Source organism: Hypanus sabinus, chromosome 6 (genome assembly GCF_030144855.1).
Source record: "Hypanus sabinus isolate sHypSab1 chromosome 6, sHypSab1.hap1, whole genome shotgun sequence".
NCBI lineage: Eukaryota > Metazoa > Chordata > Chondrichthyes > Myliobatiformes > Dasyatidae > Hypanus > Hypanus sabinus.
Window position 1 is genome coordinate 5,210,646 of NC_082711.1, and position 15,996 is coordinate 5,226,641.

The following is a 15,996-nucleotide window of genomic DNA, read 5'->3' on the forward strand; positions in this document are numbered from 1 at the left end:
TGTGACCCTCCCTCGGTACCTCCTCCCACAGTGTGACCCACCCTCACTACCACCATTCCCACAGTGTGACCCTCCCTCGGTACCACCCCCCCCGCAGTGTGACCCTCCCTCGGTACCCGCCCCTCCCACAGTGTGACCCTCCCTCGGTACCGCCCCTCCCCACAGTGTGACCCACCCTCGGTACCTCCTCCCACAGTGTGACCCACCCTCACTACCACCCCTCCCACAGTGTGACCCTCCCTCGGTACCACCCCCCCCGCAGTGTGACCCTCCCTCGGTACCGCCCCTCCCACAGTGTGAGCCTCCCTCGGTACCACCCCCCCCCCCCGCAGTGTGACCCTCCCTCGGTACCCGGCCCTCCCTACAGTGTGACCCTCCCACAGTGTGACCCACCCTCAGTACCACCCCTCCCACAGTGTGACCCTCCCTCGGTACCACCCCCCCCCCGCAGTGTGACCCTCCCTCGGTACCACCCCCCCCCCCCCCGCAGTGTGACCCTCCCTCGGTACCCGCCCCTCCCACAGAGTGACCCTGTTTCAGGGCCGTCGTTACAGAGGTATGGGGGAGTTGGAAATGCTCAGGACATGGTCGGTGTGTTAGCCATACCTCCTCTAGAGACTCAGCAGGGCACACGGACACCTTTGAGAGTTTGATCCACAGGTCCAGAGCGTGAGTATGCATTCAGGAAAACGTTTGTCAGGTGGTCAGAGACGCTCAAGACTGGACAGTTGTCTTCTCCCCTCGAGGGCCCTCTCGCATTTCTGCAGCCCATCAACTCCTCAGAGCGTAACAGCACCCAAACAGGCCCTGGGCCCACTGACTCCATGCTACTCCGATCTCACTCCCTGGCATTCACCCTACCCTCCTCAGTGCTCGTTTTCAGTACGAGGGTCTCTGTCTCCCCTACCCCTCAGATCCCCCCTCTAAAATACAGCAACACAGCACCAATACTATTTCAGCACCACCAGTGGCCCTGGCGCTGCCTGGACTGAGTTCTCCCAGTAACCGCGTGGGTTCCATCCCGCATTCTCAAGATGAAAGGTTAGGACGTGACACGGGGTAAATGGGCTCGATACACGGGGAGGGCCCGTTACCGTACGGGTTAGGAGGTGACGCTGGGTAATTGGGCTCGCTACACGGGGAGGGCCCGTTACCGTACGGGTTAGGAGGTGACGCTGGGTAAATGGGCTCGCTACACGGGGAGGGCCCGTTACCGTACGGGTTAGGAGGTGACGTGGGGTAATTGGGCTCGATACGGGAGAAGGGCCCGTTACCGTACGGGTTAGGAGGAGACGCGGGGTAATTGGGCTCGATACGCGGGGAGGGCCCGTTACCGTACGGGTTAGGAGGTGACACGGGGTAAATGGGCTCGATACACGGGGAGGGCCCGTTACCGTACGGGTTAGGAGGTGACGCTGGGTAATTGGGCTCGATACACGGGGAGGGCCCGTTACCGTACGGGTTAGGAGGTGATGCGGGGTAATTGGACTCGATACACGGGGAGGGCCCGTTACCGTACGGGTTAGGAGGTGACGCTGGGTAATTGGGCTCGCTACACGGGGAGGGCCCGTTACCGTACGGGTTAGGAGGTGACACTGGGTAATTGGGCTCGATACATGGGGAGGGCCCGTTACCGTACGAGTTAGGAGGTGACGCTGGGTAATTGGGCTCGCTACACGGGGAGGGCCCGTTACCGTACGGGTTAGGAGGTGACGCTGGGTAAATGGGCTCGCTACACGGGGAGGGCCAATTACCATACGGGTTAGGAGGTGGTGCGGGGTAATTGGGCTCGATACGCGGGGAGGGCCCGTTACCGTACGGGTTAGGAGGTGACGCTGGGTAAATGGGCTCGCTACACGGGGAGGGCCCATTACCATACGGGTTAGGAGGTGACGCGGGGTAATTGGGCTCGATACACGGGGAGGGCCCGTTACCGTACGGGTTAGGAGGTGATGCGGGGTAATTGGGCTCGATACACGGGGAGGGCCCGTTACCGTACGGGTTAGGAGGTGACGCGGGGTAATTGGGCTCGATACGGGAGAAGGGCCCGTTACCGTACGGGTTAGGAGGTGACGTGGGGTAATTGGGCTCAATATGCGGGGAGGGCCTGTTACTGTACGGGTTAGGAGGTGACGCTGGGTAATTGGGCTCGATACACGGGGAGGGCCTGTTACTGTACGGGTTAGGAGGTGACGCTGGGTAATTGGGCTCGATACACGGGGAGGGCCCGTTACCGTACGGGTTAGGAGGTGACGCTGGGTAATTGGGCTCGATACACGGGGAGGGCCCGTTACCGTACAGGTTAGGAGGTGACGTGTGGTAATTGGGCTCGATACACGGGGAGGGCCCGTTACCGTACGGGTTAGGAGGTGACGCTGGGTAATTGGGCTCGATACACGGGGAGGGCCCGTTACCGTACGGGTTAGGAGGTGACGCTGGGTAATTGGGCTCGATACACGGGGAGGGCCCGTTACCGTACGGGTTAGGAGGTGACGCTGGGTAATTGGGCTCGATACACGGGGAGGGCCCGTTACCGTACGGGTTAGGAGGTGACGCTGGGTAATTGGGCTCGATACACGGGGAGGGCCCGTTACCGTACGGGTTAGGAGGAGATGCAGGGTAATTGGGCTCGATACACGGGGAGGGCCCGTTACCGTATGGGTTAGGAGGTGACGCGGGGTAACTGGGCTTGATACACAGGGAGGGCCCGTTACCGTACGGGTTAGGAGGTGACACTGGGTAATTGGGCTCGATACACGGGGAGGGCCCGTTACCGTACGGGTTAGGAGGAGATGCGGGGTAATTGGGCTCGATACACGGGGAGGGCCCGTTACCGTACGGGTTAGGAGGTGACATGGGGTAATTGGGCTCGATACACGGGGAGGGCCCGTTACCGTACGGGTTAGGAGGAGACGCGGGGTAATTGGGCTCGATACGGGAGAAGGGCCTGTTACCGTACGGGTTAGGAGGTGACATGGGGTAATTGGGCTCAATACGGGAGAAGGGCCTGTTACCGTACTATGTCTAACTGAGTGAGTTCATCTCGTTTTCTGTGTGTGGCTTGCTCAAGATTTCCAGCATCTGCAGCATTTCTTGTATCCCTCAACCACATTTCCATTTCACCAATGTCTGCTTTTACCCCATCCTCCCGCCATCCCACCGGGGTGGAGTTCCCCTTGTGCTCACCTACAACCTCACCAGTAACCACGTCCAGCTAATAATTACCCTCAAATTCCGCCATCTCCTACAGGATCCCAGCAGCAAGCATAACTTTCCCTCCCCCGCCCCCACTTTCTGCATTCAGCTGGAATCACTCCCCACCGTTGATCAGCTCTCCCTGTGATACTGTCCCGTTTATCTGCTCTCTCTGTGATACTGTCCCGTTTATCTGCTCTCTCTGTGATACTGTCCCGTTTATCTGCTCTCTCTGTGATATTGTCCCGTTTACCTGCTCTCTGTGATACTGTCCCGTTTATCTGCTCTCCGTGTGATACTGGTAATGGTTCCTGGGTGTTGTGACCAAAGGCAGTGGGGAGTGTCCCTTCACACCTGTAACTCATGCCCTGAAGCTGGAGGTCAGGGCTGGCCCACGTTCTGTGAGCTCAGGAGATTATTACCGGCACATCCAGAGTGCTCCACGTGCCTTACATTCGGCTCCCGGAGAGGGGGTTGTGGACGAGACAGGTGAAAGGATATTCTCAGCAGCAGGATGAAGAGAAGGAAAACGAAAGCTGGCATGTAGTACCCGATGGAAGCGAAGCGGGTGAGAGAGGGCAGCAGGTAGAAGAAGTACGACTGGTGGAGTCGCTCCAGCAGGTTGTTGAGCTTCCGCACGATCCCCTCAAACACCCTGTGGACACAAGGCACCCGCAGTTACACCAGGCTGACACCTGCACCTGTGTGTAATGGGTAACAACTGCAGGGCTCTCAGATTATTAACTGTTAACTGCATATATATAAAATGGCTTCTCTGTAGCGTTGTAATGAAATGGCTTCTTTGTGGGTAACTGATGAGGTAATGCTCTGGTTAGTTGAAATGTTTGGGTTATAATTATTGATAATGGAGGAACTAACTAATGGTCGCACTGTTGTTCTATCTGTACGTGTGGGAACCTGGAGTGAGTGCGCGGGTTTTCGGGAGGAGAATCAAAGAAGAAGGGCGTGCTGGACGCGCTCTGTTCGAACACATAGGTTGGTCCCAGGCGGCGGGTCGAGGAGTTCGGAGAAAATCAAATGGTAGACCAAAGCTTTGATAATTGAGCTCCAACGGTTGTGCAAGAATTGATTGAACTCTGCTAAGTTTTGGCCCCTTTTTATTTTCTTTTTATATTGTATTGCTATTAATTACCTAGTTCCAGTAAGATTTATAAAGTGTACTCTGTAACCGTACATGGTGTACGGTCTGATATTGTGTGTGCGAGTTAGTACCAGTGTGCATTTCACAGCATCCACGCAAACGGGAGACATGGTTTGGCGGGTGGACGGATTTTCCCCGAGACATACACAACCGATAGCCCTAGGTGTTACACTAGTAACTACCATGCCCCATCACTGACTGTTACACCATACCATGTTCTGTACCGTCATCCCTGCCACCAGCTGTACTCTGTCCCTGTCACTGACGTAGATAACTCTGCCCAATCCCTTACGCAGCGAGGGTCGAGCCCGTCGGGACACTCACTGTACTCTGTCCCTGTCACTGGCGCAGATAACTCTGCCCAGTCCCTTACGCAGCGAGGGTCGAGCCCGTCGGGACACTCACTGTACTCTGTCCCTGTCACTGGCGTAGATAACTCTGCCCAATCCCTTACGCAGCGAGGGTCGAGCCCGTCGGGACTCTCACTGTACTCTGTCCCTGTCACTGGCGTAGATAACTCTGCCCGATCCCTTACGCAGCGAGGGTCGAGCCCGTCGGGACACTCACTGTACTCTGTCCCTGGCGCAGATAACTCTGCCCGATCCCTTACGCAGCGAGGGTCGAGCCCGTCGGGACACTCACTGTACTCTGTCCCTGTCACTGGCGCAGATAACTCTGCCCGATCCCTTACGCAGCGAGGGTCGAGCCCGTCAGGACACTCACTGTACTCTGTCCCTGTCACTGGCGTCGATAACTCTGCCCAATCCCTTACGCAGCGAGGGTCGAGCCCGTCGGGACACTCACTGTACTCTGTCCCTGTCACTGGCGTCGATAACTCTGCCCAGTCCCTTACGCAGCGAGGGTCGAGCCCGTCGGGACACTCACTGTACTCTGTCCCTGTCACTGGCGTAGATAACTCTGCCCAGTCCCTTACGCAGCGAGGGTCGAGCCCGTCGGGACACTCACTGTACTCTGTCCCTGTCACTGGCGTAGATAACTCTGCCCAATCCCTTACGCAGCGAGGGTCGAGCCCGTCGGGACACTCACTGTACTCTGTCCCTGTCACTGGCGTAGATAACTCTGCCCGATCCCTTACGCAGCGAGGGTCGAGCCCGTCGGGACACTCACTGTACTCTGTCCCTGTCACTGGCGCAGATAACTCTGCCCAATCCCTTACGCAGCGAGGGTCGAGCCCGTCGGGACACTCACTGTACTCTGTCCCTGTCACTGGCGCAGATAACTCTGCCCAGTCCCTTACGCAGCGAGGGTCGAGCCCGTCGGGACACTCACTGTACTCTGTCCCTGTCACTGGCGCAGATAACTCTGCCCAGTCCCTTACGCAGCGAGGGTCGAGCCCGTCGGGACACTCACTGTACTCTGTCCCTGTCACTGGCGTAGATAACTCTGCCCAATCCCTTACGCAGCGAGGGTCGAGCCCGTCGGGACACTCACTTGCCGACGGTGACCATGTCGTATTTGTACTGGCGGAAGCTGTTGATTCCGCGGATGGTGACCGCTTCGATGTGGTAGCGCAGGAAGAGGCCGTGGTCTCCCTGGGGCTTGCCAGAGCCCTGTTTCAGCACCATCAGCAGCATGGTGTTCAGAGAGTGTAGGTACCCGTCCAGCGAGTCCCCGTCTGACCTCGGCAACTGTAACACAGACAACAGCCGTCAGTCCAGCCAACGTCCGAAACCAGTGTGGAGACCGGGATGGAATATTCACCATTTTTAGACATTCCCCATTCAATCTTTTGCCTGCTTTTCTTCCTTCTTTCTGAAAGACCTAGATAGAGTGGACATGAAGAGGGTGTTTCCTATTGCGGGGGAGTCTAGGACCAGAAAGCACAACCTCAGAATAGAGGAACATCCAGTTAGATGTGAGGAAGAAGAGGTTTCATCAGATGCTGGTGAATCTATGGAATTCATTGAATTTATTTAAGACGGAGATTGATAGATTGGTAATGGAGTTAAAGGTGTGGGGGAGAAGGTAAGAGAATGGGATTGAGAGGGATAACAAATCAGCCATGATGGAATATCAGAGCAGACTTGATGGGCTGAATGGTCAAATTCTGCTCCTATGTCATGATGCACTGGACTTTCTCTTTTGTCAATAATAATTTGTTGTCCTTTGTGAAAGGCCCAGATAGAGTGGATGTGGAGAGGATGTTTCCTTAAGTGAGGGAGTCCAGGAGCAGAGGGCACAGCCTTAGAATAGAGGGAAGTGCCCTTAGAACAGAGATGCTGAAGAATTTCTTTAGCCAGAGAGTGGTGAATCTGTGGAATTCATTGCCGTGGAAGTTGTTGGGTATACTTAATGCAAAGGTTGATAGATTCTTGATTAGTCAGGGCATCAAAGGTTATGAGGAGAAGGGTTGAGAGGGATAATAAATCAGCCATGATGGAATGGGGCGCAGACTCGATGGGCCGACTGGCCTAATTCTGCTCCAGTGCCTATGGTCACATGAACGGAAAGTCATAGCAAATCTGTACTCACAGAAGAAAACAAGCTTCTGGAGGCACTCAGCAAGTCCAGGCATCAACTATAGAGACAGCCATTCGGCCCAGCGGTTACACGATGGCTAAGATTGCCATCTATGTTTGTCCTACTTGCCGGAGTTTGGCCTAAATCCCTCTAAAACAGGGGCTCCCAGCCGGAGGCACACAGACCACTGGGTCCATGCATGAACAACCCTGCTCTAAAACGTTTCGATCAAACTTCAATGAAACCCCGTCAGACCACACTTTGAACACTGTCGGTTCCGGTTGTCCCATTATAGGAAGGGTGTGATAGAGGTGTACAAGGTGAAAATAGATTTACTCTCCGTGCCCACTTTATCAGGTACACCTGCTCATTATGCAAATGTCTAATCAGCCAATCAGGTGGCAGCAACTCAGTGCACTAAAGTATGCGGACTTGGTCAAGAGGTTCAGACCAAACATCACAATGGGGAGCAAATGTGATCTTTGACTGAGGAATGAGTGTTGGTGCCAGACGGGGTGGTTTGAGTATCTCAGAAACTGCACAGGCACGAAGGGCTGAAGGGCCTGTTTTTGATTGTTTTTCCCTGTATGTAATTGCACAGTTTGCTGTCTTTTGCACATGGTTGCTTGTCTTCGATTCTGTTGGCTTTCTTTCTATTTACTGTGAATGCTAACAATCTCAGGATAGTATATAGTGCCATTCATGGAATTTGATAATGAATTTACTGTGAACTTTTCAGCGTCTTGTTCCTTTGCTGTCCTGTTCTATGTTTTATTCATGGCGGGGGTTTCCAAACCGGGGACACCAAACCCCTCAGGTAATGGTAGGGGTCTGTGGGAACCCCTGATTTAATGTTTGTAGATCCCAGAAGGTTTAATACATCCGAGTAGGGGAGTGGTCTGATGAACATCCTCCCTCTGGATGGAGAGAATTGTTTGTCAATGTGGGATGGTCACCCACATCCTGGCTCCTCACCTCTCCTTCAGTTTGCATGAGTGGGCAGCATCACCGATCATCTAGTGACAAGTAGACACGAGAGACCAGGGATATCCAGCAGCACTTCACCACGTACTGTGTGGTACACTGGACCACCCTGTAATGTACTCACAACCCACACATCACCACGTACCGTGTGGTACACAGGACCACCCTGTAATGTACTCACAACCCACACATCACCACGTACCGTGTGGTACACAGGACCCCACCCTGTAATGTACTCACAACCCACACATCACCACGTACCGTGTGGTACACTGGACCCCACCCTGTAATGTACTCACAACCCACACATCACCACGTACCGTGTGGTACACTGGACCACCCTGTAAAGTACTCACAACGCACATATCACCACGTACCGTGTGGTACACTGGACCACCCTGTAATGTACTCACAACCCACACATCACCACGTACCGTGTGGTACACTGGACCACCCTGTAATATACTCACAACCCACACATCACCACGTACCGTGTGGTACACTGGACCCCACACTGTAATGTACTCACAACCCACACATCACCACGTACCGTGTGGTACACTGGACCACCCTGTAATATACTCACAACCCACATCACCACGTACCGTGTGGTACACTGGACCCCACCCTGTAATGTACTCACAACGCACACATCACCACGTACCGTGTGGTACACTGGATTACCCTGTAATGTACTCACAACGCACACATCACCACGTACCGTGTGGTACACTGGACCACCCTGTAAAGTACTCACAACGCACACATCACCACGTACCGTGTGGTACACTGGACCACCCTGTAATGTACTCACAACCCACACATCACCACGTACCGTGTGGTACACTGGACCACCCTGTAATGTACTCACAACCCACACATCACCACGTACCGTGTGGTACTCTGGATTACCCTGTAATGTACTCACAACACACACATCACCACGTACCGTGTGGTACACTGGACCCCACCCTGTAATGTACTCACAACCCACACATCACCACGTACCGTGTGGTACACTGGACCACCCTGTAATGTACTCACAACCCACACATCACCACGTACCGTGTGGTACACTGGATCACCCTGTAATGTACTCACAACCCACACATCACCACGTACCGTGTGGTACACAGGACCCCACCCTGTAATGTACTCACAACCCACATATCACCATGTACCGTGTGGTACACTGGACCACCCTGTAATGTACTCACAACCCACATATCACCACGTACCGTGTGGTACACAGGACCCCACCCTGTAATGTACTCACAACCCACACATCACCACGTACCGTGTGGTACACTGGACCACCCTGTAATGTACTCACAACCCACACATCACCACGTACCGTGTGGTACACTGGACCACCCTGTAATGTACTCACAACCCACACATCACCACGTACCGTGTGGTACACTGGATCACCCTGTAATGTACTCACAACCCACACATCACCACGTACCGTGTGGTACACAGGACCCCACCCTGTAATGTACTCACAACCCACACATCACCACGTACCGTGTGGTACACTGGACCACCCTGTAATGTACTCACAACCCACACATCACCACGTACCGTGTGGTACTCTGGATTACCCTGTAATGTACTCACAACGCACACATCACCACGTACCGTGTGGTACACTGGACCACCCTGTAAAGTACTCACAACGCACACATCACCACGTACCGTGTGGTACACTGGACCACCCTGTAATGTACTCACAACCCACACATCACCACGTACCGTGTGGTACAGAGGACCCCACCCTGTAATGTACTCACAACCCACACATCACCACGTACCGTGTGGTACACTGGACCACCCTGTAATGTACTCACAACCCACACATCACCACGTACCGTGTGGTACTCTGGATTACCCTGTAATGTACTCACAACGCACACATCACCACGTACCGTGTGGTACACTGGACCACCCTGTAAAGTACTCACAACGCACACATCACCACGTACCGTGTGGTACACTGGACCACCCTGTAATGTACTCACAACCCACACATCACCACGTACCGTGTGGTACAGAGGACCCCACCCTGTAATGTACTCACAACCCACACATCACCACGTACCGTGTGGTACACTGGACCACCCTGTAATGTACTCACAACCCACACATCACCACGTACCGTGTGGTACTCTGGATTACCCTGTAATGTACTCACAACGCACACATCACCACGTACCGTGTGGTACACTGGACCACCCTGTAAAGTACTCACAACGCACACATCACCACGTACCGTGTGGTACACTGGACCACCCTGTAATGTACTCACAACCCACACATCACCACGTACCGTGTGGTACAGAGGACCCCACCCTGTAATGTACTCACAACCCACACATCACCACGTACCGTGTGGTACACTGGACCACTCTAATGTACTCACAACCCACACATCACCACGTACCGTGTGGTACACTGGACCACCCTGTAATGTACTCACAACCCACACATCACCACGTACCGTGTGGTACACTGGACCACCCTGTAATGTACTCACAACCCACACATCACCACGTACCGTGTGGTACACAGGACCCCACCCTGTAATGTACTCACAACCCACACATCACCACGTACCGTGTGGTACACAGGACCCCACACTGTAATGTACTCACAACCCACACATCACCACGTACCGTGTGGTACACTGGACCACTCTAATGTACTCACAACCCACACATCACCACGTACCGTGTGGTACACTGGACCACCCTGTAATGTACTCACAACCCACACATCACCACGTACCGTGTGGTACACTGGACCACCCTGTAATGTACTCACAACCCACACATCACCACGTACCGTGTGGTACACAGGACCCCACCCTGTAATGTACTCACAACCCACACATCCCCACGTACCGTGTGGTACACTGGACCACCCTGTAATGTACTCACAACCCACACATCACCACGTACCGTGTGGTACACAGGACCCCACCCTGTAATGTACTCATAACCCACACATCACCACGTTCCGTGTGGTACACAGGACCAGCCTGTAATGTACTCACAACCCACACATCACCACGTACCGTGTGGTACACTGGACCACCCTGTAATGTACTCACAACCCACACATCACCACGTACCGTGTGGTACACTGGACCCCACCCTGTAATGTACTCACAACCCACACATCACCACGTACCTTGTGGTACACTGGACCCCACCCTGTAATGTACTCACAACCCACACATCACCACGTACCGTGTGGTACACTGGACCACCCTGTAATATACTCACAACCCACACATCACCACGTACCGTGTGGTACACTGGACCCCACCCTGTAATGTACTCACAACCCACACATCACCACGTACCGTGTGGTACACTGGACCACCCTGTAATGTACTCACAACCCACACATCACCACGTACCGTGTGGTACACTGGACCACCCTGTAATGTACTCACAACCCCACATCACCACGTACCGTGTGGTAAACTGGATCACCCTGTAATGTACTCACAAACCACACCCTGAACTTTATGGTGCACGGAGCCTCAATCCTGTATTCCACAGGACCCCAATCCTGTACAGGACACAGAACCCCCACCCTGTTCTGTATAGGACACAGGACCCCCACCCTGTAATGTACTCACAACCCACACCCTGAACTTTATGGTGCACAGGGCCTCAATCCTGTATTCCACAGGACCCCAATCCTGTACAGTACACAGGACCACAACCTGTATTGTACAGTACACAGGACCACACCCTGTATTGTACAATACACATGACCCCCACCCTGTAATGTACAGGACACAGGACCACACCCTGTAATGTACAGGACACAGGACCACACCCTGTATTGTACAATACACAGGACCCCCACCCTGTACTGTACAGTACACAGAACCACACCCTGTATTGTACAATACACAGGACCCCCACCCTGTACTGTACAGGACACAGGACCCCCACCCTGTAATGTACTCACAACCCACACCCTGAACTTTATGGTGCACGGGGCCTCAATCCTGTACTCCACAGGACCCCAATCCTGTACAGGACACAGGACCCCCACCCTGTACTGTACAGTACACAGTACCTCACCCTGCATTGTACAATACACAGGACCCCCACCCTGTACTGTACACAGGACCCCAAACCTGTATAGTACACAGGCCCCCCACCTTGTTCTGTACAGATCACAGGAACCCCCTGCCCCACCCTGCACTGTATGGTACAGAGGATGACCCCACCTCCACCCTGCCCTTTACGGTACACAACCCTCACCCTGCCCTTTACGGTACACAACCCTCACCCTGCCCTTTACGGTACACAACCCTCACCCTGCCCTTTACGGTACACAACCCTCACCCTGCCTTGCATGGTACATCTCTGAGGGCTGTCGACGTTCCCAACATTTTGATGCAATTACAAAGAAGGCACAAGAGTGGCTATATTTCATTTGGAGTTTGAGGAGATTTGGTACGTCACCAAAGACTAGCAAATTTCTACCGATGTACCATGGAGAGCATTCCAACTGGCTGCATCACCGTCTGGTACGGAGGGGGGGGCACTGCACGGGATCAGAAGATGTACAAAGTTGTAAACTCAGTCAATTCCATCTTGGTCTCCCAGCATCAAGGACATCTTCAAAAGGCGATGCCTCAAAAAGGTGGTGCCAATCATTAAGAACCCCTGTCACCTAGATCATGCCCTCAACTCATTGCTACAATCAGGGAGGAGGTACCGGAGCCTGAGGACACGCACTGAACGCTTCAGGAACAGCCTCTTCCTCTGACACCCACCTTTCCCTGTATAGTACAGAGGACGCCGTTCTTCTGACAGAAGGAGGAGAAGAGATTGACCAGGTCCAGGTTGGGCAGCTGGCCGTTCAGCCCCTCCACACTGATGTCGAAGCTGGTGACCACGTCACTGCTCAGTTCGATGGTAATGGCGGCCTGGATGGCACCGGCCCGGCCCTGCATCACTGACGAGCTGATTGCTACAGGCAGGAGGCAAGGTGGCATGTCAGTGTACCGGTACACCATGGGCAAGGACACACACTGAGGGAGGGTCTCACACTGGGGGGTGGTACTGAGGGTTAGGGTCACACTGTGGGAGGGGAGGTACTGAGGGAGGGTCACACTGTGGGAGGGGAGTTGCTGAGGGAGGGTCTCACTGTGGGAGGGGCGGTACCGAGGGAGGGTCACACTGTGGGAGGGGTGGTACTGAGGGAGGGTCACACTGTGGGAGGGGAGGTGCTGAGGGAGGGTCTCACTGTGGGAGGGGCGGAACTGAAGGACAGTCACTGTGCGAGGGGTGGCATTGAGGGACGGTCACTGTGCGAGGGGCAGTACTGAGGGAGGGGTGGCATTGAGGGAGGGTCACTGTGGGAGGGGTGGTACTGAGGGAGGGTCACTGTGGGGGGGTAGTACTGAGGGAGGGTCACACTGTGGCAGGGGTGGTACTGAGGGAGGGTCACACTGTGGGAGGGGAGGTACCAAGGGAGGGTCACACTATGGGAGGGGCGGTACTGAGGGATGGTCACACTGTGAGAGGGACTGTACTGAGGGAGGGGTGCTACTGAGGGAGATTCACACTGGGGGGTGGTACTGAGGGATGGTCACACTGTGGGAGGGGTGGTACTGAGGGAGGGTCACACTGTGGGAGGGGTGGTATTGAGGGAGGGTCACACTGTGGGGGGGTAGTACTGAGGGAGGATCACACTGTGGGAGGGGTGATACCGAGGGAGGGGTGGTATTGAGGGAGAGTCACACTGTGGGAGGGGTGGTATTGAGGGACGGTCACTGTGGGAGGGGCAGTACTGAGGGAGGGTCACAGTGTGGGAGGGACAGTACGAGGAAGGGTCACACTGTGGGAGGGGTGGCATTGAAGGACGGTCACTGTGCGAGGGGCAGTACTGAGGGAGGGTCGCACTGTGGGAGGGGTGGCATTGAGGGAGGGTCATTGTGGGAGGGGTAGTACTGAGGGAGGGTCACATTGTGGGAGGGGAGGTACCAAGGGAGGGTCACACTATGGGAGGGGCGGTACTGAGGGATGGTCACACTGTGAGAGGGACTGTACTGAGGGAGGGTGACACATTGGGAGGGGTGCTACTGAGGGAGATTCACACTGGGGGGTGGTACTGAGGGATGGTCACACTGTGGGAGGGGTGGTACTGAGGGATGGTCACACTGTGGGAGGGGTGGTACTGAGGGAGGGTCACACTGTGGGAGGGGTGGTATTGAGGGAGGGTCACACTTTGGGGGGGGTAGTACTGAGGGAGGATCACTGTGGGAGGGGTGATACCGAGGGAGGGGTGGTATTGAGGGAGAGTCACACTGTGGGAGGGGTGGTATTGAGGGACGGTCACTGTGGGAGGGGCAGTACTGAGGGAGAGTCACAGTGTGGGAGGGGCAGTACGAGGGAGGGTCACACTGTGGGAGGGGTGGCATTGAGGGAGGGTCATTGTGGGAGGGGAGGTACCAAGGGAGGGTCACACTATGGGAGGGGCGGTACTGAGGGATGGTCACACTGTGAGAGGGACTGTACTGAGGGAGGGTGACACATTGGGAGGGGTGCTACTGAGGGAGATTCACACTGGGGGGTGGTACTGAGGGATGGTCACACTGTGGGAGGGGTGGTACTGAGGGAGGGTCACACTGTGGGAGGGGTGGTATTGAGGGAGGGTCACACTGTGGGGGGGTAGTACTGAGGGAGGATCACACTGTGGGAGGGGTGATACCGAGGGAGGGGTGATATTGAGGGAGAGTCACACTGTGGGAGGGGTGGTATTGAGGGACGGTCACTGTGGGAGGGGCAGTACTGAGGGAGGGTCACAGTGTGGGAGGGGCAGTACGAGGGAGGGTCACACTGTGGGAGGGGTGGCATTGAAGGACAGTCACTGTGCGAGGGGCAGTACTGAGGGAGGGTCGCACTGTGGGAGGGGTGGCATTGAGGGAGGGTCATTGTGGGAGGGGTAGTACTGAGGGAGGGTCACACTGTGGGAGGGGAGGTACCAAGGGATGGTCACACTATGGGATGGGCAGTACTGAGGGATGGTCACACTGTGGGAGGGGCGGTACGAGGGAGGGTCACACTGTGGGAGGGGCAGTACTGAGGGAGGGTCACTGTGGGAGGGGTGGTACTGAGGGAGGGTCACTGTGGGAGGGGTGGTATTGAGGGAGGGTCACTGTGGGAGGGGTGGTACTGAGGGAGGGTCACACTGTGGAAGGGGTGGTATTGAGGGAAGGTCACACTGTGGGAGGGTGGTACTGAGGGAGGGTGACACTGTCGGAGGGGCAGTACTGAGGGAGTGTCACACTGTGGGAGGAGTGGTACTGAGGGAGGGTCACACTGTGGCAGGGGTGGTATTGGGGGGGGTCACACTGGGAGGGGTGGTACCGAGGGAGATTCACACTGGGGGGTGGTACTGAGGAAGGGTCACTGTGGGAGGGGTGGTATTGAGGGAGGGTCACACTGTGGGAGGGGTGGTATTGAGGGAGGGTCACACCTCAAATGGGCCTACCTTTTTCAGCACAGCAACTTCCCACACTTGATCGTGGAGAATGAAACCCCCGGACAGGCTGTGGAGAGGAAGAGAGCTACAAAAATATCTGGTGCTGACCTGTGACGTTGACGTCATGGTAGGCCTCGAGCCATGCCTCCATGCCAATCATGTCGTGCTCATTGAAGAGGAAAATGATGTCCTTAGCCCAGTAGATCTGACCTGTGGGGAGAACGGAGACTGCTGATTAGCGCCTGAGGACCGATGACCAGAGATCCTGGTATCAGAGCCAGGGCATTGGGCAAATTACCTGCATCATCCGCACGTTCGGTGCTCGTTGGAGCATCCACAGAACTCTAACACAAAATGCATGTTGGAACATTACAGAGAAACCAGCATCAGGATTCCCATCTCAACAGGAAGTTTACTAGCATGGACAGAGCACTGGCAGGAGACAAAGAGTGGGAATGAAGGGAGCTTTCTCTGATTACCTGCCACTGACTACTGGGTTTGGGACCACTTCTTTTTACATTATATGTCAATGATTTGGATGATGGAATCAATAGCTTTGTGGCCAGGTTTGCAGAAGATACAAAGATAAATAGACAGGTAGCGTTAAGGAAGCAGGGAGTTTGCATAAGGAATTGGACAGATTTGGAGAATGGGCA

At 54.9% G+C, this 15,996-nt stretch overlaps 1 protein-coding gene across 2 annotated transcripts in view; it reads right to left on the reverse strand.

Moving 5' to 3' along the window:
* The window catches only part of gpaa1 (glycosylphosphatidylinositol anchor attachment 1), a 69,414-nt gene that overhangs the window by 28,907 nt on the left and 24,511 nt on the right, over positions 1 to 15,996 (reverse strand). For both annotated transcript variants that reach the window (XM_059971594.1, XM_059971595.1), the window contains exons 6-10: positions 15,449 to 15,550; positions 12,627 to 12,823; positions 5,810 to 6,006; positions 3,697 to 3,850; positions 607 to 669 (exon numbers count right to left, since the gene is read on the reverse strand). In XM_059971594.1, the coding sequence (XP_059827577.1) occupies positions 607 to 669; positions 3,697 to 3,850; positions 5,810 to 6,006; positions 12,627 to 12,823; positions 15,449 to 15,550 (713 nt within the window). The remainder of the gene's footprint in view (positions 1 to 606; positions 670 to 3,696; positions 3,851 to 5,809; positions 6,007 to 12,626; positions 12,824 to 15,448; positions 15,551 to 15,996) is intronic.